At 57.4% G+C, this 25533-nt stretch overlaps 1 protein-coding gene across 4 annotated transcripts in view; it reads left to right on the top strand.

Annotated features, from left to right (window-relative positions):
- Positions 1-25533, top strand: part of ECE1 (endothelin converting enzyme 1) — a 112454-nt gene that overhangs the window by 49374 nt on the left and 37547 nt on the right. For 2 of the 4 annotated variants that reach the window (XM_051858006.3, XM_089301362.1), the window contains exons 2-4: positions 5410-5496; positions 14326-14467; positions 21439-21651. In XM_051858006.3, coding sequence (XP_051713966.3) covers positions 5410-5496; positions 14326-14467; positions 21439-21651 — 442 coding nt within the window. Of the gene's footprint in view, positions 1-5352; positions 5497-14325; positions 14468-21438; positions 21652-25533 lie in introns of those variants that run through there. The other 2 variants (XM_008265734.5, XM_070079132.2) reach the window with 2 other exon arrangements.

Raw genomic sequence — 25533 nt, forward strand, 5'->3', positions numbered from 1 at the left:
CTAGAGCAGCAGTTAACTCCTTCAGAAACATCATGGTAGATCTAAAAAGAAATGAACTCCTGCCATGGAAATTTCTCTCGTAGAAGACGCTCAGCGTTGTCATCAGTGTCGAGCGGCGTCATCTTCAGGAGTGACGGCCGTGGTTTTAACTGTCTTGCCGCTTTCCCAAAGCTGTCCTAGTGGACTTTTACTTAATAGATAGCAAGCAACTAAACTCCATTCTTTCTTTGAGGGCTCAGCCGCCTGTGCCCTAGTGAAGATCTGCACACAAGGTAGTCGTTACCCCGTTACCAGCTTCTCTGCTGGGCACTGCGGATGGAGGGGTGATGAGGTGACTGTTGCCCACCTGCTCGGGTGTGCTCTGTCTCGGGTATAAAGGCCTGACTGTAGCACAGGCACCATGCTGGCACACACCGCAGGAAAGGGCAGAATTCCTTCTGGCTAGAATTCCTTCTAGCTTCTTTGTGGAAGAGGCAGGCTCAAGGTGGAGAGGAGTAGCAGGTGTTGGGGGGGGGGGGCTCTGGCTTGGTAGAGGAGCTGTATCAGCCACAGACCTCTTGAAGGTGGGGCCTCCTCGGGGCTGCCCCCTGGGTTTGGCCAACATCCAGGGCCAGGTGCACTGGGGTTGTGGGGGGCACCTGCAGGGGTGGGAGGGGGTCTGGGTGACACAGGCAGGATGAACCTTGGTTCGGGCCATTTGTGGAGTCTGAACGCCTAGCTCGGGGGTCTGGCTTTTGTTCTGCACGTGGTGGGCATGCGTGGGAGACTTCTGAACCTGGTGTTTCATACGCGCGGTTGGCCTCTGCACCCACGGGCTCTGCGTGTGCCGCCTCAACCAACTGCAGACTGAAAACGCTGGAAAACTTGCACCCGTGCTGAGCGTGTGCGTGGGGAGGTTGTGGGGGGGGGCGGTTCTTCCCATCATTCTTCCCTAAGCAGCACAGTACAGCACAGCAGCTGCTTACCTAGCGCCGGGTAAGTGATGCAGAGATGGCGTAAAGCCCACAGCAGGTGTGTGCAGGTCCTGTGCTGCAAACACCGGGACATTGTCTAGAAGCGACTGGAGCATCCACGGGTTTTCATGTCCACTCCCCCAGGAGTTCAAGGGACAACTGTGACAGCTGACACTGAAAGCACCTGAGGGCTCTGTGTCCACAGCTGCTCTAAGCACTTATTCAAAATCACTGTAGTGTCCCAGCTGTCTTTGAGGGAGGTACAGTTGTTATCAGCCCCATTTTACTGATGCGACAACTGAGGTGCAGAGAGACAGGGTCACGTGCCCATGATCACAGAGCTGGGAGGTAGCCGAGAGGAGATCTGAACTGAGGTCTGGATCCAGAGCTGTCACCCGCTCTGGTCCCCTGGCCTGTTTGTAAGCATGTAGCCCTCAGATGGCGTGAGTATAGAAGACGACATGTATGAGATGACATGTAAGAGACATGTATGAGATGACATGTAAGAGACATGTATGAGGTTACACGTGTGATATGACATGTAAGAGATGACATGTGTGAGATGGCATGTAAGAACCGGGCAGAAGCTGCGTGACTGGCACCAGAAGCAGGAATTGATGGGACTTGGCCACAACACAGCATAGTTAATGAGCTAGATCTGAAAACAGCTCGGCGGGTGTGGCTGCTGGGTCTCAGGTCTCAGAATTTCTCTCCTGGGCTGCTTGTCCTGGCTTCTGACCCGCTCCAGCATTCCTGGAAGCACCCTGCCTTTGGAAGCCAACCCCAGGAGCCATCTGGATGACACAGTTGGCACAAATGGGTCAGACCCGGGCACACCAAGCCGCGAGGCATTTGTCATCAGAAACACATGAGCGTGCATGACATGTCTCGTTTCTGCTCACCCCTATGAGCAGGATGGGCACCAACACACCCTCATCTGGCTTTCACTTTCTCTATTGGCTAGGGCCCTGGGGTCAAGGACAGGAAGTCCACGGAGTGCTGTGGTTCCCACTGCCATTCTCAGGCTCAGCCAAGCCCTTCTCCTCCAAAACACCAGGCTGGTTTCTCCTCCGTGGCTCCGCGGGGCCAGGAGGGGAACTGAGCCGACCAAGGCAGGGCGGCCACAAAGCGGCGGCTGCGCTTTCCCCTGTGCTGGGGGTGTGGATCCCACAGCTGCCAGGGAGGCGATGAGGGAGAAGGAGTACCAACTGCCCACCCCGGGCCTCAGCCTGTCCAGGGCACCTGGGCCGTAGCAGGTCCCCACCTGCAGCAGCAGCCCTACCTTTCAGGAGCGTGGGCCCGGGGGTACAGGACCGAGGTTCAAGGCCCGTCTCTGCTTGGGTTCTCTGGGGGCCACGTGCTGAAGTCAGCAGGGGTGGGGCAGGAGTCAGGTGAAGATTCACATCCTGACTCCCTTGGCCCCAAACAGGGGTCGAGTCCTGCCTCCTCTCTGGCCGCTGGGTGTCTCATTTCTAGGGTGCAGGGGAGGATTCTCGCCTCGCAGGGGTGAGGCACTGTGGGGTTAGGAGAGACGTTCTGTCCCACAGCACATAGCAGGTGCTCTGTCTTCCCCACTCCCTGTCCCTAAAAACTGGAGGTGAGGCTTCCCGTGCTAGCCAGCTACTCCTGCCTGCAACTAACATAACCGAGAAGAGCGACTTAGCCAGGAAGACGGTTTACTGCAGCCCACGGTTTGGAGGTTCGCGGTCCGCATCAGTCTGGTGTCGGATGAGGGCAGGGCGTGCGGGGAAGGAGGAGCACGTGGCATCCTGGAAGCACACTTGTGCCTCTCCTCCCGAAGCCGCTGATTCGATCACAGGCGCCACCCCAGCCAGCTAATCCAATCTAAGCATTTTCCCAGGCCTTTGCTTCAGACACCCTAATCGGATTAAGCACCATCCTTCATCCACCCACTCCAGGCTCTGGGGGATCAAGTCCTTAACACGCGGGCCTGTGGGGGGACACCCAGATCACTAACTAAACCACAGCATCTGCTGAGGCCCAGGCTCCAGGTGGGTGTGGAGATGCACCCAGAGACGAAGGAGGGCTCAGGCAGGTGCGGCGGGCACAGGCTGCGCTGTGGCTGCACTGCCACTCACTGCCCAAGCCTTTCCCCTTCCCACCTCAAGAGGCAGGTGCAGTTTCCCTACAGGGCCCAAGGCAGGTGTTTCAGGAAGGGGCCTCCATCTTTAGTGCGCTGAAAAGTAATCAGTTCTCCATCTCGGTTTCTACTGGGAAGTGGGTGAGCTTCCTGGCATTGGCCACCCCGAGTCGGGCTGGGTAGAGGTGTGGCTATATGGGGACTATGTGGCTGGGGTTTGGAGGGGGGGTGTTCAGGAGAGCTTCCCAGAAAACGGTCTCTGAAATGAGATGGAAGAAGGAGGAGCCGCTGTTCAACACTAGGGCCGAGTGGCCTCCAGGAGTTGCCTCTGAGAAGGGTAAAGGCAGAAGTGAGATGACGGGGCAGGGGGAAGGGGGTAAAAGGAATTGACAAGTTTCCCACACCAGTTAGGGCCCCAGGGAGCTGAGCTTTTCCAGGGGTCTTTTCCTCTGCTGACACCTGTTACCTCAAGTGTCCTGTTACAGAAAAAGCCCGGCTGTTAGCCTTCGATAAGTGGGGTGGGTCCTGGGAACTCCTCCACCCAGTGGGGGAGGAAGAAGTCTCAACAATTAAAATTCTGGCCGGCGCCGCGGCTCACTAGGCTAATCCTCCGCCTGCGGCGCCGGCACACCAGGTTCTAGTCCCGGTCGGGGTGCCAGATTCTGTCCCGGTTAACCCTCTTCCAAGCCAGCTCTCTGCTGTGGCCCGGGAGTGCAGTGGAGGATGGCCCAGGTCCTTGGGCCCTGCACCCGCATGGGAGGCCAGGAGAAGCACCTGGCTCCTGGCTTCAGATCAGCGCGATGCACCGGCCGCGGCGGCCATTGGAGGGTGAACCAACGGCAAAGGAAGACCTTTCTCTCTGTCTCTCTCTCACTGTCCACTCTGCCTGTCAAAAAAAAAAAAAAAAAAAAAAAGAATTAAAATTCTTCCCAGGCACCCTGCTTCCCCCGTGGTGTGTGTAGCTTTAGATGTTTCCTGTATCCTTAGACATCCGGAAGCTGGCGCAGAATGCAGGAGAATTTACAGGCACGTCCCTCCACTTGTCCCACCATTCATTGCCACAGCTGGTTGTTCAGCACCGACTACATGCCGAGAGATGGGCATCCTGGGCTGGGCAGGCCCAGAAGAGGGTTTGGGGGTTAATTCCCGAGGCTAAGGGGCTGAGTGGCAAGACCTGACTCTCCCTCTAAAAGGCTGGCCCTGACTGCGGCTGGGTGCGTGGTGAGAGGGCAGCTGCCCATGCCCTCCGCTGGTCACCCCACACCCCACCTCTCTGAGCCTGTGCATTCCCATGTGTGACAGAGAATCACACTGGGAATAAACAGAAATGCACTTGGCAAACTGAGAAACAGGTAAACAGTAGGGACCCCATGTCTTCCCAGAAGTGGAGGGTCCTTTGGGACCTGCTGGGTGAGACGTTCTGGGGCTCTTGGGTAGAAGAACAACGCTCATCTCAGAGAAGCCGCAGTGGCTGGGGCTGGGGCACCTGCTCGAAGCTCGGGACTCCTGCGGTAAGGTGGAGGCAGGGTCCCCTTCAGGTGTTGACCTGACCGAAAGCCACAGTTCTCTCTGTGCTGGGGCAAACTCACCTGTTTGGGCACAGGGCGAGCCCCACGTTACCCTCAGTGACCCTAATGCACACACACAGTGTCTCCTTGTGTCTGGGAGTTCCTGGGGAGTCTGAACTTCACCCATGCACTGGGAGCTACAGGAAACAGCACGAGGGAGGGAAGGCACCTGCTTCTTTTATTTTACACACACACACACACACACACCCGTCATCACAGCGTTGATGGGGGAGACTCTTGATGGTTTAAAGGCTCATGGTAGAGGGAAACCACTTTTTTTTTTACTGTTTTGGGACAAACCAGAGGCCCCGCCTCATACCTGACTCAGTATTTGCCGTGGGGACCCCGTTATTGAAGGGCGACGTAAGGAGGAAGGGGTCGCTGTGAGGCCCCGTCCTGCCCGCCAGGGACTTGAGTTGGGGTCCCCTCTCCCGACCTCTGGGAAGGACTCCATCTACCCCGGGTCCGGGGGTGGGGGGCTCTCCCTGGGAGCCGCGCTGGTCAGGCCCCGCCCGGACCGGGAGCCGGGAGCGCGCGGGACCGGGCGTCGCGGGGCGCAGCTCGCGGGGCGGGTGGCCGCCGGGGCCCCGGCGCGGCTTGGGTGGGCGGGGCGGGGCGGGGGAGCGAGGGGCGGGACCCCTGCCCGCCGCGGGCCGGTCCGGGGGCCGGTCTCGGTGCCCCGGCCGGGGCGGGGCGCGGCGGCGGCGGCGCCCGGGCCGCTTCCCCATTCGGGCGCGTGAGAGCCATGGAGGCGCTGAGGGAGTCCGTGCTGCACTTGGCCTTGCAGATGTCGACCTACAAGCGGGCCACGCTGGATGAGGAGGACCTGGTGGACTCGCTCTCTGAAGGCGACGGATACCCCAACGGCCTGCAGGTACGCGCCCTGGCCCCCAGCGCCGCGGGCTCCCTGGCGGTCCGGGCCAGGCATGCGCGCTCGCGCCGCCCCGCCCCCAACGCCGAGGGCCCGGGGGAGGGGGCCGCGGGGGTTCCGCGGGGAAATCCTGGCCGGGGCCAGGGCCGGTGCGGAGGCGTGGGGAGTCACTCCCGCAGCCCACCCTCGCCAGCCTGCGCCTTCTCAGATCCTCCCACCACCTGCTTCTGGCGCTGCAGCCCCCAGACCCCAGTTCCTCATTCGTGGAAGAGGGAGTCCCTGAGCTCCAGGACCTGGCCAGCCTTGATCCGGCAGAGCGTGGGAAGCCCTGAATGTCTGGAACCCACCCCCTGCGCCCTGGGCAGCCCGGGAGAGTGGGTGGCCTTGTGTGGGCAGCCTTACCCAGACACCCCCATCCCAGCACCTCCATTTCCTGGAGTGGTATCCGTATCCCTGCCCCTTTGTAGCCTGCTCAGGGGTCCAAGTCCCTCCCATCTCCAGCGTCTGCCCCTGTGGGAATCTGATGAACTCCAGGCTCCCTCTGCCCGCGCGGCCAGGGTGGGGTTTGGAGCCAGCTAGGTGGGTAGGAGGGAGTTGGAAATGCCGGGAACACCCCCCCCCCGGGGGGAGCAGCGAGCTCTCAGCTCAGGACCACTTGCCACCCAGGGAGGTGGAAGGGGGCGTTGAGGCCACCTGCAGACCGACACCAAATCATGGCTCAATTCCAGAGTGAGCTTGGGGTGGGTGAGCTGGAGCAGGAACACTGGTCAAGGGCGGAGCGCCACGGGGGCGGGGCAGTGGGGGCCCTCTCCCCCAGGCTGGAGAACCAGGCACTGGGCAGAACTGACCTCCCGACCCTGTGTGGGTCCACCCCCTGGGGTACAGCCACTCTCCCCCCAACTACATGGTTCCACCGGGCCTTAGAACCATCCGGAAGATGTCAGGGAATCCTTTCCCCCCTGCTAGTAGGAGACGGAGGCAGTGAGAGGGAAGACAGGGGGGAGCCTGAGGACCCCAGCTAAGGATCTGGCAGGGGCAGACCAACCCCAGTCTGTGTGGGACCTCTTCTGCGAGCCGCCCCTCGAGGCGAAATCCAGCAGGAAATTAGATTTCTGCGGCAGGCACATTTCCCTTCGCAAATGAAAACAACCTAATCGGCCATCGCTGCCGGCTCGTCTTCCACCGGAGGTTCTCAGCACACATTTCAGATTCCCCACCAAATCGTCCCCTGTGGTGGGACCGCAGCAGCTGGCCTTGGGGGCGGGCTGTCACGGAGCCCCACCTCCGAAGCCAGGGACCGGGTTGTGGTGGAGAGCGACCTGTTGCTCTCGTTCCCTTAGTTCCCTTACGATGCTGGGAGCTGGGAGTTAGAGGCAGCGCTACGGGGGCCTGCGAGGGTCTCTGTTGTTTTTCTGAGCCCTGAGGTAAGGGCTGGGGGGCCTCGTTGCAGACGCCAGGGCGGAGGGGTGGCAAGAGGCTCGGGACATTCCTGTGGTCACATCGCTGCCGTGTGGGTTGGAGCGCTCTGTGGGTGTCTCTACAGCAAGCTGCCCAGCTGGGTCTGCTCGCCACTTTCCTTGAGGCAGAGGCAGAGAGCTTGCCCGGGGCTGGGGTTGTGCTGTGGGTACCCAGCTTGGTTTGCCTGGGCCCCCCTGACTTCCCCAAAGCAAACATGCACTCACGCTCGCTGGCTTTTCCAAGAATTGTTTTCTACAAATTGGATGTTTTTAATGACTGGGATTTTTTTTTTTTCCAATAAAAGCTTTACATGCTCATTTGTGAGAAAAAAATAGTGACAATAAATAAATCTTTAAAAAAAAAGATTTATTTATTTGAAAGTTAGAGTTACACAGAGAGAAGGAGGGGCAGAGATAGAAAGAGAGAGGCCTTCCACCCGCTGGTTCACTCTCCAATTGGCCGCAACAGCCAGAGCTGCACCAACCAGAAGGAGCAAGAGCCGGAGCATCTTTTGGGTCTCCATGCTGGTGCAGGGGCCCAAGCACTTGGGCCATGTTCTGCTGCTTTCCCAGGTCACAGCAGAGAGCTGGATCAGAAGTGGAGCAGCCGGGACTCAAACCGGTGCCCATATGGGATGCTGGCACTGCAGACGGTGGCTTTACCCGCTGTGCCACAGCACCGGCCCCAACAATAAATAAATCTTTTTAAAAATGACATATTAAAAAAAGGATTGAAAAAGAAGCAGTAACCCCACTGCCTCAACAGCTTCTAGCTTTTCACTCTGTTTGTACAAGGACTGCTTTATTTTATTTTAAAGATTTATTTATTTATTTGAAAGTCAGAATGAGAGAGACATGGAGAGAGCTATCTTCCATCTGTTGGTCTCCTCCCCAAATGGACACACAGCCAGGGATGATAACAGCCATATGGGATGATGGTGCTGCAGACGGCAGCTTAAAGCGCTACGCCACAGTGCCAGCCCCGGACTATTATATTTTTAAAAATAATTCATCTCACCCCATATATACAGTGTTATGTCCTACAGTTTTCATTTTAATTTATTTTTAACATTTTTTCGTTTTTACCTGAAAGATTTAGAAGGAGAGACATTTCCATCTGCTGGAAGAGAAAGAGATATTCCATCTGCTGGCTTAGCGCACCAACAGCCAGGGCTGGGCCAGGCCAAAGCCAGGAGCCAGGATCTTCTTCCGGGTCTCCCACATGGGTGGCAGGGGCCAAGTCACTTGGGCCATCTTCCACTGCTTTTTCCAGGCCATAGCGGCAGCTGGATCATGAAGAGGCACGCACGTGGGATGCCAGTGTCACAGGCTATGCCACAATGCCAGTCCCTATCCCACAGCCTATAAATTCAGTGCTACTGTATAAGCATTTTTCTTTTCTTAAGAGTTTGTTTTTTATTTATTTTAATTTATTTGGAAGGCTGAATGACAGAGAGAGAAAACCCTCTATCTGCTGATTCACTCCCCAAATGTCTGCAATAGACAGGCCAAAGCCAGGAGCCTGGAGCTCCTTCTGGGTCTCTCACATGGTTGGCAGGGACCCAGGTACTTGAGCCACCATCTGCTGCCTCCCATGGTGCGCATTAAGAGGAAGCTGGACAGGAAGCAAAGCAGGACTTGAACCCAGGGGTCCAGTATGACAAGCAGGAATCCCAAGTGGCATCCTCTACCATGCGAGATGCCTACCCTGCCCCAAAACACATGTATCTTCTACTTTCATTTGCTGGGAGCTTGTTGAAATACACGCACATCTTGGTGTCGTCTTAAATGTGCAGAATAGCTTTCCCTCGGAAGCTTCCCTCTCTCTGCTCCAAACACACACCGTTTCAGTGGCTGGAAGGGAAGTAGCCCAAGTCCCACCTGCAGCCTAAACTGGGGAGCAGGCAGCCACAGCTGTCTGCCAGAACCTTTAAAAAGTTTTTCTGGGAGCTGGTGCTGTGGTGCAGTGGGTTAAAGCCCCAGCCATCCGATATGGGTGCCGGTTCGAGTCCCGGCTGCTCCTCTTCTGATCCAGCTCTCTGCTATGGCCTGGGAAACCAGCAGAGGATGGCCCAAGTCCTTAGGCCCCCGCACCCACGTGGGAGACCCGGAAGAAGCTCCTGGCTCCCGGCTTCAGCTCAGCTCAGCTCTAGTCATTGCAGCCAATTGGGGAGTGAACCAGCAGAATGGAAGACCTCTCTCTCTGGCTCTACCTCTCTCTGTAACTCTGTCTTTCAAAGACATAAAAAATAATTCTTTAAAAAAAGTTTTTCTTAATAGAAAAAATAAAGTTGATATTTTTATATATATTTATTTATTTGAAAGGCAGTGTCAGAGAGAGAGGAGAGACAGTCAGAGAGAGAGAGAGAGAGAGAAAGATCTTCCATGTCGCTGGTTTACTCCCCAAATGCCCACAAACAGCCAGGGCTGGGCCCGGCCAAAACCAGGAGGCTGGAACTCCATCTCAGTCTCCCACATGGGTGGCAGGGGCCCAAGCACTTGAAAGCTGAGATATTCGCAGGGGTTTTCTCATTTTTCCCCCCACCATGCCCAGGGCTATCTTTGGAGACTAATCTCAGCAAGAAGCCCACCCAGTAGTTTAAAAAGTCTTCTTGGTGCTGGCGGGCAGCCAGGTAGCCTAGTGGTTAAGACACCCACATCCCCTGAGAGTGTTTCTGACCGATGCAGACCCTGGGAGGCAGCAGCTGGGCTCCTGCCTTCCACTGGGAGACCTGAGTGGAGTTCCCAGCTCTTAGCCTCAGCCTCAGCCTTCCGTGGGCATTCGGGGAGTGAACCAGGAGATGGGAGCTCTCTCTCTTTCTCCCAAATAAATATATAAACAAGAATTTTAAATGAAGAGGCAGGCGTGTGTGCTTTCCAGGAGGTACCGTCAGCCCTCAGACTGTTGGCCCTGCGGTGCTAGAATCCGAGGCGGGCTCCCATTGTAGGGGGGGCACTGCGGCCCAGGGGCTGCCCAGCCACGCCTCCTGGGACCTGGCTGGCCTCCGACTTCCCAGATTTGTGGTCTTTCTCCCTCGCCCTGGGGACCTAGGTGGAAACCTCTTACTCCGTAAATAGATGCTCCTTGAAGCTGTTCCCTGAAACCTGAAGGCAGGCAGGCATGGGGCACGGAGCAGGTGGAGTTCAAGGCCCCGGCAGAGAACACTATAGAGTCTGCTCTGGGCCGACCCCAGTGGTCTCCACTGGAAGTCTACCTTATGGAACCTTGAAGAAACTTCCCCAAACTGACACCGCACAGAGGCAGGGGCCTTGCTGGGCTGGGCTGTCACGGTCCACCTGCTCCAGTAGGTCCCCCTGCCAGCCCGCACCGGGGCTGGGCTCCCCGCCAAGTCCTTGGCCAGACAGCTCCTGTTGGCTGCTCCACGCGGCTCAGGTTGCTGGGGACCTGGCCAGGGCTCAGCAGTCCAAGCCTCCCCGACCGACCGACTAAAAACCCAGGTCATGCCCGCCCTCACCCCCCGAGTCCTCTCAGCTGCTGCTGACTTAGCTCCTGGGCCCAGGCGGCAGGACCCCGTCCTCACCTGCAGAACTTGTTCTTGCTGTAAGCCTGGCTGAGCCGGGCACTCACTTCTGTAACTGAATATTTATCCCGGATTAGGGCTTTGTTCCCTTGGCTGCGGAAATGCTGGGAAGTCCTGGGTTGGACCGCTCACCTCTGTTCTCTCCCTCCCTCCCTCTGGCTCTAACTGCCTCCTTCCCTGTCTCCCTCTCCACTGCTCTCTTACAGGCACCCCTTGCTCTGTGTCTCGCGTCCTCTGTCACCTTACCTGATGGTGGGGGGGTGGGTAAGGCCACCAGCGCGCTGAGCTTCCACACGGCCTCTCAGCTGCACCCTCCAGCCTCAGCGCTGCTGCTTGGCTGATGGCCACCGCCCGGTGACCTCTCCCGAGATGGACCGGGCTGCCTGCCCTCGCGCTCCCTGCAGACTGGCTCTACTGATGGACGTGCTCTCCTTTCCAGAAGGAAAGTGAGACACCACTCACGTCTCCCCTTGCTGTGACCTCGTCTCATGGGCTCCCTGCCAGCAGCTAGGAAGGAGGCGGAGGAGGTGCAGTGGGGACTCCGAGAGAGGGGCCAGGGCCGCTGCCGTAGCACAGCAGTGCCCTGACTTGCAGCCCTGGGCTCGCCATCCTCTCCCGGAACAGCCCTGGGCTCGCCATCCTCTCCTGGAACGGCCTCCTTGTCCTGGCCCCAGGCTTCCAGGGACACCTCCTGCCCCTGGGATGCCTCTGGTTTCCTTCTGCCCCTCGAAGCAAGGTTTGTCCAGCAACCACAAGGCCCTTAGCCTGGTGACCCAAGGCGAGCAGAAACCATGACAAAGGTTAAAAATCCCATCTCCAAATTCTGTTTGCCATCCTGACCTGGAAGTATGCATTTTTAATTCAATTGTGGCTTAATTCTAATTTAACTTTGCGGTGAGCACCAGCTGTTTAGACTCAGCACTCTGGTTGACACTGGAAAATGAGGCTCAGCTCCGCTTGGTGCTCCTCTGGTGGGGGCCGGGGTGCCCGTTCTGGAGGGAGGGAGGCGTTGTCCCGTTCTCTCCCCCTGAGCCCCCCACTGCCGGGTGTCTGTGGAGCCGATCCTCCATCCTGCACTTAGGGATGCGTGAGGGCGGGCGTGCTGGGAACACCCCCGTCTTTAACCGACATTGGCCCATTTCCCGCTCCCTCTGAGGTTCCTTCCGTCTTCTGTCTTCCTCCTCGCCCTTCACCTCCTCAGATGCCGTCGCCCCGTGCTCCCGCTGCCTCCTTGCTCTCCATCCCCTGGCCTTTCTCCACCCAGATAAGGGGAGCGGTTCCTCTTCCCCAAGCCTGCCTTCCCAGAGCCAGTGCCAGGCGGGGGCTCTCGCTCTGTTTTCACAATTATTTATTTGAGAAAAAAATATATATAATTATATAAACATATATCTATATACAACAAATATGTACTAGGTTTGCCACATGAGTGCCATAAGCCCAGTCACTTGAGCCATCACCCCTACCTGCCAGGGTCTAAGTTGGCAAGAAGCTGGAGTCGGGAGCCCTAGCTGGGATTCTGGGGTTGGTGCTGTGGAGTAGCAGGTTAAGCCACGGCCTGTGGCGGCAGCATCCCATATGGGTACCAGTCATGTCCTGGCTGCACCATGTCTTTTTTTTTTTTTTTTTTTTCAGATTTATTTATTTGACAGCCAGAGTTACAGAGAGAAAGAAAGAGAGAGAGGTAGAGAGAGGTGTCTTCCATCTGCTGGTTCATTCCCCAAATGGCTGTAACTGACCCGATCCGAAGCCAGGAGCTTCTCCAGGTCTCCCATGCGGGTGCAGGGGCCCAAGGCCATCCTCTACTGCTTTCCCAGGCTCATTAGTAGGGAGTTGGATCAAAAGTGGAGCAACCAGGATTCGAACCAGTACACATGTGGGATGCTGGTGTTACAGGCAGCAGCTCCACCTGCTATTGCCACAGCCCCGGCCCACTTCTCACACTTCAACAAAGCTTCCGAAGGGGTTACCGCAGGCGGTGTCCCTCCAAAGCCTGACGGCGGCTTTGGTGCCTGGCGTCCTGGACTGTCTCAGGTGTCGCCAAGCCTTGGGGGCCTTTTTGCATTTTTTAAATTTATTTATTTTTATTTGACAGGTAGCGTTATAGACAGTGAGAGAGAGACAGAAAGGTCCTCCCTCCACTGGTTCACTCTCCCAGTGGCCGCTATGGCCAGTGCTGCGCCAATCCGCAGCCAGGAGCCAGGTGCCTCCCCTGGTCTCCCACACGGGTGCAGGGTCCAAGCAATTGGGCATCCTCCACTGCCCTCCTGGGCCACAGCAGAGAGCTGGCCTGGAAGAGGAGCAACCAGGACTAGAACCGGTGCCCCAACCGGGACTAGAACCTGGGGTGCCAGCACCACAGGCGGAGGATTAGCCAAGTGAGCCACGACGCCAGCCGCCTTTTTGCATTTTTAGAACCCATCTTTTCTTCCTCGAAGTCTTTGTGCGCCACCTCCTCTGGTGCAGAAATCCCCGTTCACTTCCTTTCCACAAAGAACCCAGCGACGGCCGTGCGGCCCCTCCCCCAGCTGACCGCCGCAGAGCCCCACCTGCCAGTGTGGGGCCTCCTCGGGGCTCTGGCCTGGCTCCAGGGGCAGCCACCCCTTGGCCATTAGCGGCTCTGGCAGGTCTGAGTCTGGGTCTCCTCGTGTCCCCTGGCAGTGCCCCACTCCCCAGCAAGCTGCTAAGACCTCCTGCCTCCATGCCCAGCCCTGCCAAGCCTTGCGTCCTCTGCCTTTTGCTTCCCAAAGGGCAATTCTAACCATGCCTCTGCCGTCCTCGGAGGAAGTCCATCATAGCACCTCTTAGGATCAAAGCCTCGCCCCGCTCAACCCTTCCCCAATTACCTGGTTGTCTCTTACTTATTCTTCAGGTCCCAGCCCAGACATCACCCCCTCCAGGAAGCCTTCCCTGACTGAATCCCTGCACACCCCAGACTGTTTCTGAAATCAAGGGAGTCTCTCTTCCCCTGCGTGTTTCCAGCCTGGCCCTGAGTTGGTGCTAAGCTGGGTACACGGCATCGGGGTCGTTCCCAACTTCAGGACCTTTCCTGTCTGGCGGCCTTGGCTTTTGCAGGAAGCACCTCTTGGAGCAGAGGGGACCCCAAGCTGGCCTGGGCGAGGGCTCCGAGCGCCGCCACGCCTGCCCCTTCCTCTCATTGTGCCTCCTTTCCTGTTGCGTAGACCGTGAGGCCGGGGACACTTTTCCTCCCTTTGAGGGTCTGCTGAATGGAGCTATTTCCCCCAAACCTCTCGCTGCCCAGTGGGCTCTGGAGTCCCACACAGGCTTCGCCGCCCGGCTCTCCCCTTCCACTGTGTGCAGGAGGGCGAGGCTGCCGCCTCCGGGCCTCAGTTTCCTTATTTGCAAAGAGAGAACTCAGAGGGCAGCTCCCGCGGGGCGGGGAGGGTTCCGTGAGCAGCTGTCCCCTGCTCCTGTGCCTGGTCACCTCGTCCCCGGCCTTGTGGGGGCGGAGCTCTCGGGAGAGCCCAGCTGGCAGCTCACTGCATGCCTGCAAGCCCAAACATCCTGTTCTTTTGGGAACTCCTTACAGGAGAATCGGGGAAAAGCTGCGGGTTTTTTCCTTCCACCCATATCGGGTGACACAGAAAAGGCAAGCCTGCCTCGCTGATGTGTGGGAGCAAATCTGAGCTGCCGAGCAGGGCGGTGGATCCGTCCCTGGATTAGGGCTGAGTCTGTGGGAACCCGACCGCCCCGGAGGCGGGAGGGCAGCCCCGATGGCTCCCCGGGGCCTAGGCCTACAGCAGAGCCCCTTCCTCCCAGGGAGGGGGCGCCCCGGGCTCACCGCCTCCCCACCCCTCCTGCCCCCTCCCCTGCAGGTGAACTTCCACGGCTCCCGGAGCAGCCAGCGGTGCTGGGCCGCACGGACCCAGGTGGAGAAGCGGCTGGTGGTGCTGGTGGCGTTTCTGGCGGCAGGACTGGTGGCCTGCCTGGCAGCGCTGGGCATCCAGTATCAGACAAGTAGGTGCCTCTCTGCTTTGTGGTGGGCTTGACTCACTGCTGCCCCTGGCTGTGTGCACAGGGGCTCCCCTGCCCGGGCTGGGACTGACCTCCTGGGCCACGGAGTAAGCAAGGCTAAGAGGGCGAGGGCTGCTGAGATGCGCTGAGACCTGGGAGGTGGATGGCATAGGCGGTATAAAGGTTTTTCGGAGTCGAGCACAAGTCTACACCCTGACCCGGCGGCTTGGCCGTGTGTGACCTTGGACAGGTCGCTCAATTTCCCAGAGCCTGGGTCTTCTCTCCTTCACGTGTGAACACAGTGCCCAGTCTGGGGATGGGGCCGAGGACTGGGAGTAACACAGGGCATGCACCTGGCGCCTCGTAGGTTCTCTTCCACCTCGGCCTGCCGCTGGTGGTGCTGGGAGCCGGGCCAGTTGGAAGCGCAGGCTGATGCTAGCTGCCATCCTGGCTCCTGCTGGCTGAACAGTTCCATGCACCAAGCAGGTCTCTCCCTCCCTCCTTCCAGCACTCCGCCAAGTGTGCCCCTTCTGGCCCCCTTTTCTGGATCAGGAGCCGGAGGCACAGAGGCGGAGTGACTTGCCCTGGGTTACACGGCTAGTGGGGGCAGAGTGGGGCACCTGGACTCCACCCGGGGCTGCCAGGCTCCTCAGGGCTCTGCCTCGCTGTGTAGTCTCCCCATAGCAAATCAGTGTCCCAGAAAAGCTGTCCTTTCGCGGGCCGCCTGCCCTTCGCGCACCTCTGTGAGTGCACTTGGCTGTCTGTCCTGAGCTGTGTGGTGTTGGGGTCGCGCCCTCTCTGTCCCCGCTGCCAGAGGGCGTCCGGCTGAGGGGATCTAGCCAAGAGCCCCACCGAGCAGCTGAGCACAGTTAGCCCCTAGGGGACTGGGAAGGGCGGGTCCCTTAAAGACAGGGGTGGGGCATCTGGCCATGCCTGGCCTCACTCTCCGCTGCCTCCCGCTCTAGCTTTCTGAGAGCCAGATGGCCCACTCGAGCAGCCTCTGGGGTCCCACCCACTGATAGTCTCGCAGCCCATCAGAGGAAACCCTGGCTGGATCTGGGGGTGTCGTTTCCAGACAAGGTTGAGCCTGTCTACTGGGGAGTCGCTGTGGCGGACTGGGCTGGGAGGGGACCCCTGGTCTGAGTCATCCCTGTGTCCCCCTGTGTCAGGGACACAACCACTCACCCATTCCAGAGACAGTTAATGAGTGCTTCCTGTGAGTCAGGCCCAGGGCCAAATACCTAGGTGGTGCTTACGAAATAATTGCTTCATTATTTAACTGACTGTTTAATGGTTTATAGATGTTTTGTGCCTGGCCCAGCAGGTGCGTGGTGCGTATTAGATTAATTAACCTTAACCATATGTGCTTAGTCTGGTGCCTGCCTGCCAGAGGTGTGCAAGTAGTCAAATGAGTAATGAACAATTGAAGGAACAAAGGAGTGGGATGGAGGACTGAGCTGGGAGCAGCCTTTCCCTGCGTGTGACTGCAGGTATGCATGTATGTGAATGTGTGTGCACGTGTGTGAGTGTGTACGTGTGTGTGCAGGTATGCATGTATATGAACGTGTGTGCGTGTGTGTGCACGTGCATGAGTGTGTACATGAGTGTGAGTGTGTATGTGTGTGACTGCAGGTATGCATGGGTGTGCATGTGCACAAGTGTGTGCATGTGTACAGGAGTGCATATGTGCATGATTGTGTGCACATGTATAAGTGTACATGAGTGTGAGTGTGTGCGTATGTGCATAAGTGTGTGACTGCAGGTATGCATGTGTGTGCACGTGTGTGAGTGTGTACGTGTGTGTGTGCAGGTATGCATGTATATGAACGTGTGTGCGTGTGTGTACATGTGCATGAGTGTGTACATGAGTGTGGGTGTGTGTATGTGTGTGACTGCATATGCATGTATATGAATGTGTGTGTGTGAGTGTGTATGTGTGTGACTGCAGGTATGCATGGGTGTGCATGTGAGTGCATGAATGAGCATGCACATGTGTGTGCATGGATGTGCGTGTGCACAAGTGTGTGCATGTGTACAGGAGTGCGTATGTGCATGATTGTGTGCACATGTGTAAGTGTACATGAGTGTGAGTGTGTGTGTGTGCATAAGTGTGTGTGACTGCAGGTATGCATGTGTGTGCAGGTATGTGTTTGTGACTGTGCAGGTATGTGTGTGTGTGCATGAGTGTGTGTGCATGAGTGTGATTGTGTACCTACTTCACCAGTGGGACACAAGCTGATCAGTCTTGTTCCACAGCTGCCCTCTCGTCAGCTTCGGTTCAGAGTCCCTGCTGGTCCGTGTAGACGTGGCCCGTGTCTCTGCAGCTCTTGGCCTAGGACGTGGGGAGCAGGCAGACCCTGGCAGCCCGAGTGCTGCCCTGAACCTGACCCTGGGAGTTCCCAGGATGTTTCTTCACCAGAGACTAAAAGGGAGCCCCGGGAACTGGCTCCTTAATTATCTGCCGCTATTACCAAGGGGGGCGCAGCCTCTCACAGCCTCCGAGGGGTTTTCCCAGCCTGGACGTGGCTGGACGTCGCTGGCGTAAATGTGGGCCAGGGCCCAGGTGAGCCCTGAGCCACCTGATAAAGTGGCCGCCCCCGACGCTGGCGCAGTAGCAGGTGCTGGTGGCAGTCGCGTCTGAGTGAGCGTCAGGCCAATCAGAGAGAATCCTCTGAAGTCTAGGAGACCCGGCCGCAAGCTGTGTCCAGCGCGTGGGCACTGCCATCCGCCTGCCTGCTGCTCCCTCCTTCCAGAACCTTGCAGGTCCTTTCCAGACAGCAGCAGCAAAGCAAATAATAATGAATTCTCTCAGAAAAAACTTCAAAGTGTCTCCAGCAGGGTGAGTGTCTGAGAACTGGAACGGGTTCCTGCCGCGTCCACGGAGCACTCATGTCCAAAAGGGAGGAATACTTGCTGTCTCTGCAGGGGGGCTGACCACGTGCTGGACAGAGCTCACTCATTCATCCAGCACACACGCACTGAGCAGCTGCTGGGTGCCAAGAACAGTGCTGGACAAAGGAAACGCAAAAGCAAAGTGCTGACCCAGCCCTCAAGTTCACGTTCTAGCTGGGAGGTAACCAAGGAGCCGACCGTGACCCAGCATAGCAGACACTCAGGCAGCCCAGGGACCCAGAGAGGAAGAGCATCTTGGAAGATTTCCCCAAGGGAGATGGGACCTTAGATGTGCGGGCAGAGGGAGACCAGGACCCTTCATTAATCAGATACACACTGTGCACCTGCCGGGCCAGGAATACTTGCTGAAAGATCTGCAAACCATTACACGGGCGAAGAATCAGTTGCTGCAAGCGCCGCCTAGGTCGGCAGCCCAGTGTCTGGCCGAGTGTGTGCTGAGCTGGGAACTTAGACCCCTGTGCCCGACTTCTGGGGGCTGAGTTCTTGTTTTTTAAACTCAAGTCCTTTACAGTCTGCCTCCTGCGTGTTTCTGCCCACCAGGACTTCCAGCTTCACTGGCTGTGGTTTGGAGTGTAGCGACAATCCTATTCTTCTCCCCGCCCCGCTGTGAATTTGCATCATAACAGTGAGCAGCCTCAACGTGCACAGGAGTCCCTCCCCCACCCTGACGACTCCGTTACATCCCCCCGGGGGAGGAGCGGGGTGTGCACTTCTGATGGGGTGATCTGATTGCAGGCGTCTGGCGTCGTGGTTAGGACTTTGGCTAAGACACCTGCTCCCCCCCCTCAGTGCGCCTGGGTTTGAGACTTGGCTCCAGATTCCCGCTGAAGCAGACCCTGGGCGGCAGCAGTGATGGCTGGAGTGACGGGATTCCTGCCCCCCGACGTCAGAGACCTGGATCGAGTTCCCAGCTCTCAGCCGGGGTCCAGGCTGTTTCAGGCATTTGGGGAGTGAACCAGCAGATGGGCGCCCTCTCCCTCTTGCTGTCTGTGTGTCTTTCTGCCTCTTTAATAAATAAATAAATAAAATCGGGTTTAGAGGTGTTTAAAATGCACCCCCTCACACGTTTCCTTGCTCTTTTTTGATGCACAATAATTCAATGATGTTTTAAAATATATTTATTTGAGGCTGGCGCCGCAGCTCACTAGGCTAATCCTCCGCCTTGCGGTGCCGGCACACCGGGTTCTAGTCCCGGTCGGGGCGCCGGATTCTGTCCCGGTTGCCCCTCTTCCAGGCCAGCTCTCTGCTGTGGCCCGGGAGTGCAGTGGAGGATGGCCCAAGTCCTTGGGCCCTGCACCCGCATGGGAGACCAGGAGAAGTACCTGGCTCCTAGCCGGCGCCGCGGCTCACTAGGCTAATCCTCCGCCTAGCGGCGCCGGCACACCGGGTTCTAGTCCCGGTCGGGGCGCCGGATTCTGTCCCGGTTGCCCCTCTTCCAGGCCAGCCCTCTGCTGTGGCCAGGGAGTGCAGTGGAGGATGGCCCAGGTGCTTGGGCCCTGCACCCCATGGGAGACCAAGAAAAGCACCTGGCTCCTGGCTCCTGCCATCGGATCAGCGCGGTGCGCCGGTCGCAGCGCGCCGGCCGCGGCGGCCATTGGAGGGTGAACCAACGGCAAAAGGAAGACCTTTCTCTCTGTCTCTCTCTCACTGTCCACTCTGCCTGTCAAAAAAAAAAAAAAGAAGTACCTGGTTCCTGCCATCGGATCAGCGCGGTGCGCCGGCCGCAGCGCGCCAGCTGCAGTGGCCATTGGAGGGTGAACCAACGGCAAAGGAAGACCTTTCTCTCTGTCTCTCTCTCTCTCACTGTTCACTCTGCCTGTCAAAAATAATAATAATAATTAAAAAATATATATTTATTTGAATGAGAGAGATGGAGACTCCCAGAGATCTTCTATCTACTCGTTCATTCCCCAAATGCCAGCAACAGGCAGGGCTAGGCCAGGCCGGAGCCAGGAGGAGCCGGGAACTCCATCCAGGTCTCTGAGGTGGGTGGCGGGGTCCCAGGTACTTGGGCCGTCATCTGCTTCCTCCCCAGGCTTTTTAGCAGGAAGCTGGACCAGAAGCAGCATAGCTGGGACTCGAAGCAGCACGGTGATACGAGATGCAGGCGTCTGCGTGGCTGTGTAACACACTATGCCACAAGGCCTGCTGCGGGTCAGGGCTTTTCATGGCTGCAGAATTATCCCAAAGTCAAGTCACCGTGATTGTCCGACCGTGCAGCTCCTCTGAGCCTTTCCAGAGCCTGAAGGACTTCTGCTGTCATCAGATGTTGGTGACCCCACGGGAGAGCTGCTCCAGCCCCTGCCGCCCCGGCTGGCGCTGTGTTTCCGGGGAGGCGGAGGCAGCCCCTGCCGGCTGTGCATCGCTTTCTGCTCCCCAAAGGTGCAACATCAGACTCGGATGGAGGGAGCTGCGCCCTGCGCCCGGTTTCAAGCTCATTCCATCCCTGCTATGAAATGGGCCCGACGTTGTTCCAGATGTCTAGAGACAGAAACTGGGGCTTGGAGTGATGTGGTCCCATGCACAGGGCCCCACGGGCAGAAGCGGAAGGCTGGGGTTTAACCTGAGTCTCAGGGCCTGGACAGTCAGGCTGCCTTCCTCGCTCATGTCGCGACAGGCGAAGAGATGGACGAGGAAGGTGCAGCCGTGGCGTTAAGCGCCCAGGACGGACCTGGCCTCGGCTCTCAGCTCGCGCCTGCAGCCTGGTGACCTTGTTCCGCTCCCTCAGGCTTCAGTTTCCTCCTCTTTGCACAGCGGCCTCACACCTGCACCCGATGCTGGACACGAGGGTTGAATGCGGCCGTGAGCCTGCGTGCCATGGCTGTGGGCTGTCACCCCAGCATAGCCCCTGCCACCAGACAGTTAGGCTGCGCTGGGTTCTCCAGGCCTGCACTGTCTGGTTGCTTTTGCTGCCATGGGCCAGGTCCCTGGTTCAGGTCCTCTTGCTGCCAGCAAACTGGTGTCCTCGGGATGTTTAGGGTTTTTCGCCGACCCCAGGATTCAGTGAGGGTAACCAACTCTCCCGCCTCGGGCGCAGGAGTGATCTTTCGTAGTTCCCACCCTGTCCTCATCCGTCCTCCTCCCTGTGTGCTGGGTACCACGTTACCTGCACCCGCACTTGACAGCAAATCCTTGGTTTGATTTGTAGAGCAAATGGCGGGCATTTCTCCTATGTAGTTTTTTTTTTTTTTTTAAATTTTTCTCCCATAATGTGCGTATCCCCAACAAGATGATTAGCTCTTTTTTTTTTTTTTTTTTTTTTTTTTGGACAGGCAGAGTGGACAGTGAGAGAGACAGAGAGAGACAGAGAGAAAGGTCTTCCTTTGCCATTGGTTCACCCTCCAATGGCCGCCAAGGCTGGTGTGCTGCGGCCAGCGCATTGCGCTGATCCGAAGGCAGGAGCCAGGTGCGCTTCTCCTGGTCTCCCATGGGGTGCAGGACCCAAGCACTTGGGCCATCCTCCACTGCCCTCCTGGGCCACAGCAGAGAGCTGGCCTGGAAGAGGGGCAACCGGGACAGAATCTGGCGCCCTGACCGGGACTAGAACCCGGTGTGCCGGCGCCGCAAGGCGGAGGATTAGCCTAGTGAGCCACGGCGCCAGCCATAGATGATTAGCTCCTGAAGGAAAAGAACAAAGCTCTGCCTTTGTGAGTCTCACACACACACACACACACACACACTCTGCACTCGGCAGAGAACCCAGAAGAGGCTCGGTGATTATTTTGTTGAATGCAGGAATGGCTGCGTGCATTTGTTGAGCTTCACGGAACAGTAATAAGTCAGTGAAGATCTGTGGAAGGAAAGATTGAATAAGAGAAAAAGATTCTTTTTCAGCCACAGAAAGGACTTCAGGCAGCTGAACTGAAGTCTTATTTTGCAAGCCAGATTAGCATCTGCTGAAATCATTCTCAGCGGGGTCTCGTGACCATCCAGGTCCAGACCTCTTTGGTTGGGGCCAGAGCAGGGCTTGTGCCCTCCTGGGCCCCGGGCTACCTCCTCCGCCCTCATGCTGCCTCCTCCCTGCCTGCCCTTCATTGGCCTCTTGTCCTTGACCCCTCCAGGGAGCCCCCCGGTATGCCTGAGTGAGGCCTGCGTCTCGGTGACCAGCTCCATCCTGAGCTCCATGGACCCCACGGTGGACCCCTGCCAGGACTTCTTCAGCTACGCCTGCGGTGGCTGGATCAAGGCCAACCCCGTGCCCGATGGCCACTCTCGCTGGGGGACCTTCAGCAACCTCTGGGAGCACAACCAAGCCATCATCAAGCACCTCCTTGGTAAGCACCTAGCCAGGTCATGGAGGAATGGGCCACAGCGGGCCGCTGTCCAGGCCTGGACCCCAGCGGGGCATTGTCCAGGCCAGGTCAGAGGAAGCACTTGGCAGAATGGGACACTGTGGACTCTGGAGACCGTAAAACTGAGTTTAAACAAACGCCCCCTTACTTACTGTGTGATCCTGAGTAAGATATTCATCTCAGGGCCTCAGTTCCTACATCTGTCAAATGGGTCTGTCTATACTCAGACAGCAGAGTTCTGAGAACTAGAGGGTGTGCATAGAGTGTCAGCGTGGTGTGTGTGGCATGGAGCAGGTGCCCAGGGACTAGTAGCTTAGCTGGTACTCTGGTGGCTTCAAGCTGCAGCTTAGCTTTTGGTTTCTGTTAAAAGTTTTGAAAGTTGTGAGCCCAGGGACTGAAGGCTGGAGACAGTAGATCAGATTTCAAGGTTGTGCTCCCTTGAGAGTTAGGACAGCAGCTGCTCAGTTACACACTCAGTGTAGACAGGGCTCTCCCTTGGCCTCTTGGTACCCAGTCCTGTGTGCGAGACCACCAGAAGCACCTTGTTAGGCTCTGGTTGACCTTGGCATTGGTGGTTTTGTGCTTCAATTAGGATCCCATGTCTATCTTGTTTGCAGCATATTCCTGAAGAATTTCTGTTGAATTCCCTTCTTCCAGAGAGATCTTTATCCTGCACGAAATCCCAGCCCCTGTGCTAGGCCGTGGAGACCCTGACTTGAAGCCCATGGTAGCTGGGACCCTGCCATTTCCCTGTCCTGCTAACCCCTGCCCCCTCCTGGGCCTCTAAATGCTGCAGTAGGCCCGATCCCCGAAACCCAGTCAGTTAACTCCTCAGTGACGGAACTCAAATGCACTTATTTGTTTATTTGAGAGGCAGAGTTACAGATAGAGGGAGAGACAGCGAGGGAGATCTCTCATCCACCAGTTCACTCCCCAGATGGCCGCAATGGCAAGAACTGGGCCGATCTGAAGCCAGGAGCCAGGAGCTTACTCCAGGTCTCCCACATGGGCATAGGGGCCCAAGCACTTGGACCATCTTCCACTACTTTCCCAGGCCAGCAGGGAGCTGGATCAGAAGTACAACAGCCGGGATTCGAACCAGCACCCATATGGGATGCTAGCCTCACAGGCAAAGGCTTAACCCACTACACCATAGCGCCATCCCCTGGAACTTAGATTTGACAAATATGTATTAACATTTAAAAAAAAAAAACTCAAAATACTCCAAAGAAGTTAAACTATAAGGAGATAGCTAAATGAAGACAAATCTCAAAGGAAGATTTCATAATAAATGGTGTTGCTATTTTTTTTTTTTTTTTTGACAGGCTGAGTGGACAGTGAGAGAGAGAGAGAGAGAGACAGATAGAAAGGTCTTCCTTTGCCGTTGGTTCATCCTCCAATGGCCGCCGCGGCTGGCGCACCGTGCTGATCCGAAGCCAGGAGCCAGGTGCTTCTCCTGGTCTCCCAGGGGGTGCAGGGCCCAAGCACTTGGGCCATCCTCCACTGCACTCCCTGGCCACAGCAGAGAGCTGGCCTGGAAGAGGGGCAACCGGGACAGAATCTGGTGCCCCGACCGGGACTAGAACCCGGTGTGCCGGCGCCGCAAGGCGGAGGATTAGCCTAGTGAGCCACGGCGCCGGCCAACAATTATGGATTTAAGACAACTGCATCTTTTAGATGCAAGTGGGAACAGGAGACCTTTGTGCTGTGCAGGGTCGAGGGTGGGCAGTAGCAGTGACAGCAGTATTAAAACCAGCAGCCAACACAGCACCCCAGGCCTCCGCAAAGCTGGGAAGGTCACTTTCCTGTTTAATGCTCACAGCTCGTTCATCGAATGAGCGGGAAAAAGCCCAGGGATTTCCATCATGGACCCACGTTCCAGCAATGGCAGAGTCTGGATTTGAACCCCAGGGCTTGGAGGAACTCTGTGTGCCAGAGACGGCACAGCCTAGCCTGGACGTCTCCCTGCCTGCCCGGTGCTGTCCAGGGCGTCTCTGGGAGGGGCTGCAGCCTTTCCTTTCAGAACTAGAGGCTTCAAAGGCAGCCAGACCAGAACTTAGGGCTGCCCCTTCCTCAGACCTGAACACCTAGCCACGCAGGGAACCGGGCCAGGGAGTGGAACAAGATGGGCCAGCTCTGCTGCTCCCAAGGGCCTGGGCCTGGTTTGGGCCCTGACTGTACCAGTGCTGTGCCATTGTGGATCAGGTGCACAACCTCTCTAGGCTTGTTTTCTCACTAATACGATGGGAACCGTGCCTCCGCCAAGCCAGAATTACTTAAAGGCTGCGCTTGGGCCTGCCTGCTGTGTAGCTTACTCTCCCTCTTGTCTTGCTACTCAACCTGACCTTTGCACGGCACTTTACGGTGTACCCAGCTCATCTGTAGATGCTGTTTGGTCCTGCAGGGTAGAAGCTGGCGCGGTACCGTTCACCTGCGTGACAGGAGACGAAACCAAGGTTCGGAGGGGTCCTCAAGACAAGCTTAGGGGTTGCAGAGCTGGGCTTCCCCTAACTCCTGGTCCTGTGTCCCTTCTCCTGTCCCACATCAGCTTCCTCGGGCACAGGGGACACATGCAGCTCCCTCCCAGCCTTGTGGGAGAGTGTCTCCAGCGAGCTTGGAGCGCCAGGGGCCTGGAGAAAGGGCAGAGGAGACACTTCTGAGTGTCTGTTGTGTCCTGACCACAGCACCTGCTCTGCGCCTGCTGCCTCACGAATCCTCACAGCGACCTGGGACGGAGGAATTGGTGGTCCTGTTATAGATGCAGGCATTGAGGCTCCGAGAAGTGGAGTAATGGCCGAGGACACACCGCAGCCCGAGGGAGGACAGCTCGCGTGCTGGGGCAGGGGAAGGAAGGTGGACACGTCCTCCAACCTGGTGTACTGAGCCCTTGTGTACTGAGTGTGATCTTATTGTTTCTGGACTGGTTCTTGTCGGGAGGACTCTGGGTTTCTGCCAAGATTGGATCCGTCCCCTGCTGCCCCACCCCCGAGTTGGCAGGGCCCGTAAGGAGTGGCCTCCAGTCCTGGGTTACCCGAGGATCAAGTAGGTGTGGACCGGGCACGGAACAGCCAGAATCATGCGTTCAAGCCTCTGACCCCTGGGCCAAGGTCTGGTGGCGTCAGGAGCCCAGACTGCCCTTGTGTGCTAGCCGGGCTGCATGTCCGGTCACTTGGCTCTTTCCTGCTTAGTTCCAACATCTGTGAAATGGGTTTAACAGAGCCACCTAACACAGACGGGACCTGTGTGTGCTGAGTTGATTGCCGGTTCAAAGGGCTCAGCGCCAGGCCTGGCACCTGGTGAGAGCTCGGCAAGGCGTAGCTGTCCTACCTGGAGGTGGTGAGTGAGTTCCAGCTGCAGCCTCTGCCCGGCAATCCCTGACCCTCACTGACCGCGATCGTCCGTAGGGATAGGCCTGGCCGAGGAAAAAGTAATTCACTGCTTATGTGATGTCTTGTAGCCGCACTGCTGTTGTCTCAGTCATCAGAGCAGGAGGCTCGGGGCACCGCGGTGACACGTGGGTTTTGTATTTGTACCATTTCATTTCATTCTTAGAGTACTCCCAGAGTAGGCTATGTGTACCCATTCTACAGATGAGGCCAGTAAACACAAAGGAGATGGATTTCCTGGGAAATGGTGAGCTGGCGTGCAGGCCCCATACTATGGGCCTTAAAACCTGCGTTCTTTCTCACTGACTCACCAAGCGCTGCTTCCTCAAGAAGTATGGCTCGCCGGCCTCCTCTCCCTCCTCCCCCCCTGGCCGCTTGGCTGAGCTCTCCAGGCCAGGTTTGATGAGCTCAGTAGCTGGGGATCCCCCATGTCATACTGAGCAGGAGCTGCCCTAGGGGGGCACGCCCTGGGGTCCCT

Source organism: Oryctolagus cuniculus, chromosome 7 (genome assembly GCF_051225735.1).
Source record: "Oryctolagus cuniculus isolate XC-2025 breed Fujian yellow rabbit chromosome 7, ASM5122573v1, whole genome shotgun sequence".
NCBI classification, from domain to species: domain Eukaryota; kingdom Metazoa; phylum Chordata; class Mammalia; order Lagomorpha; family Leporidae; genus Oryctolagus; species Oryctolagus cuniculus.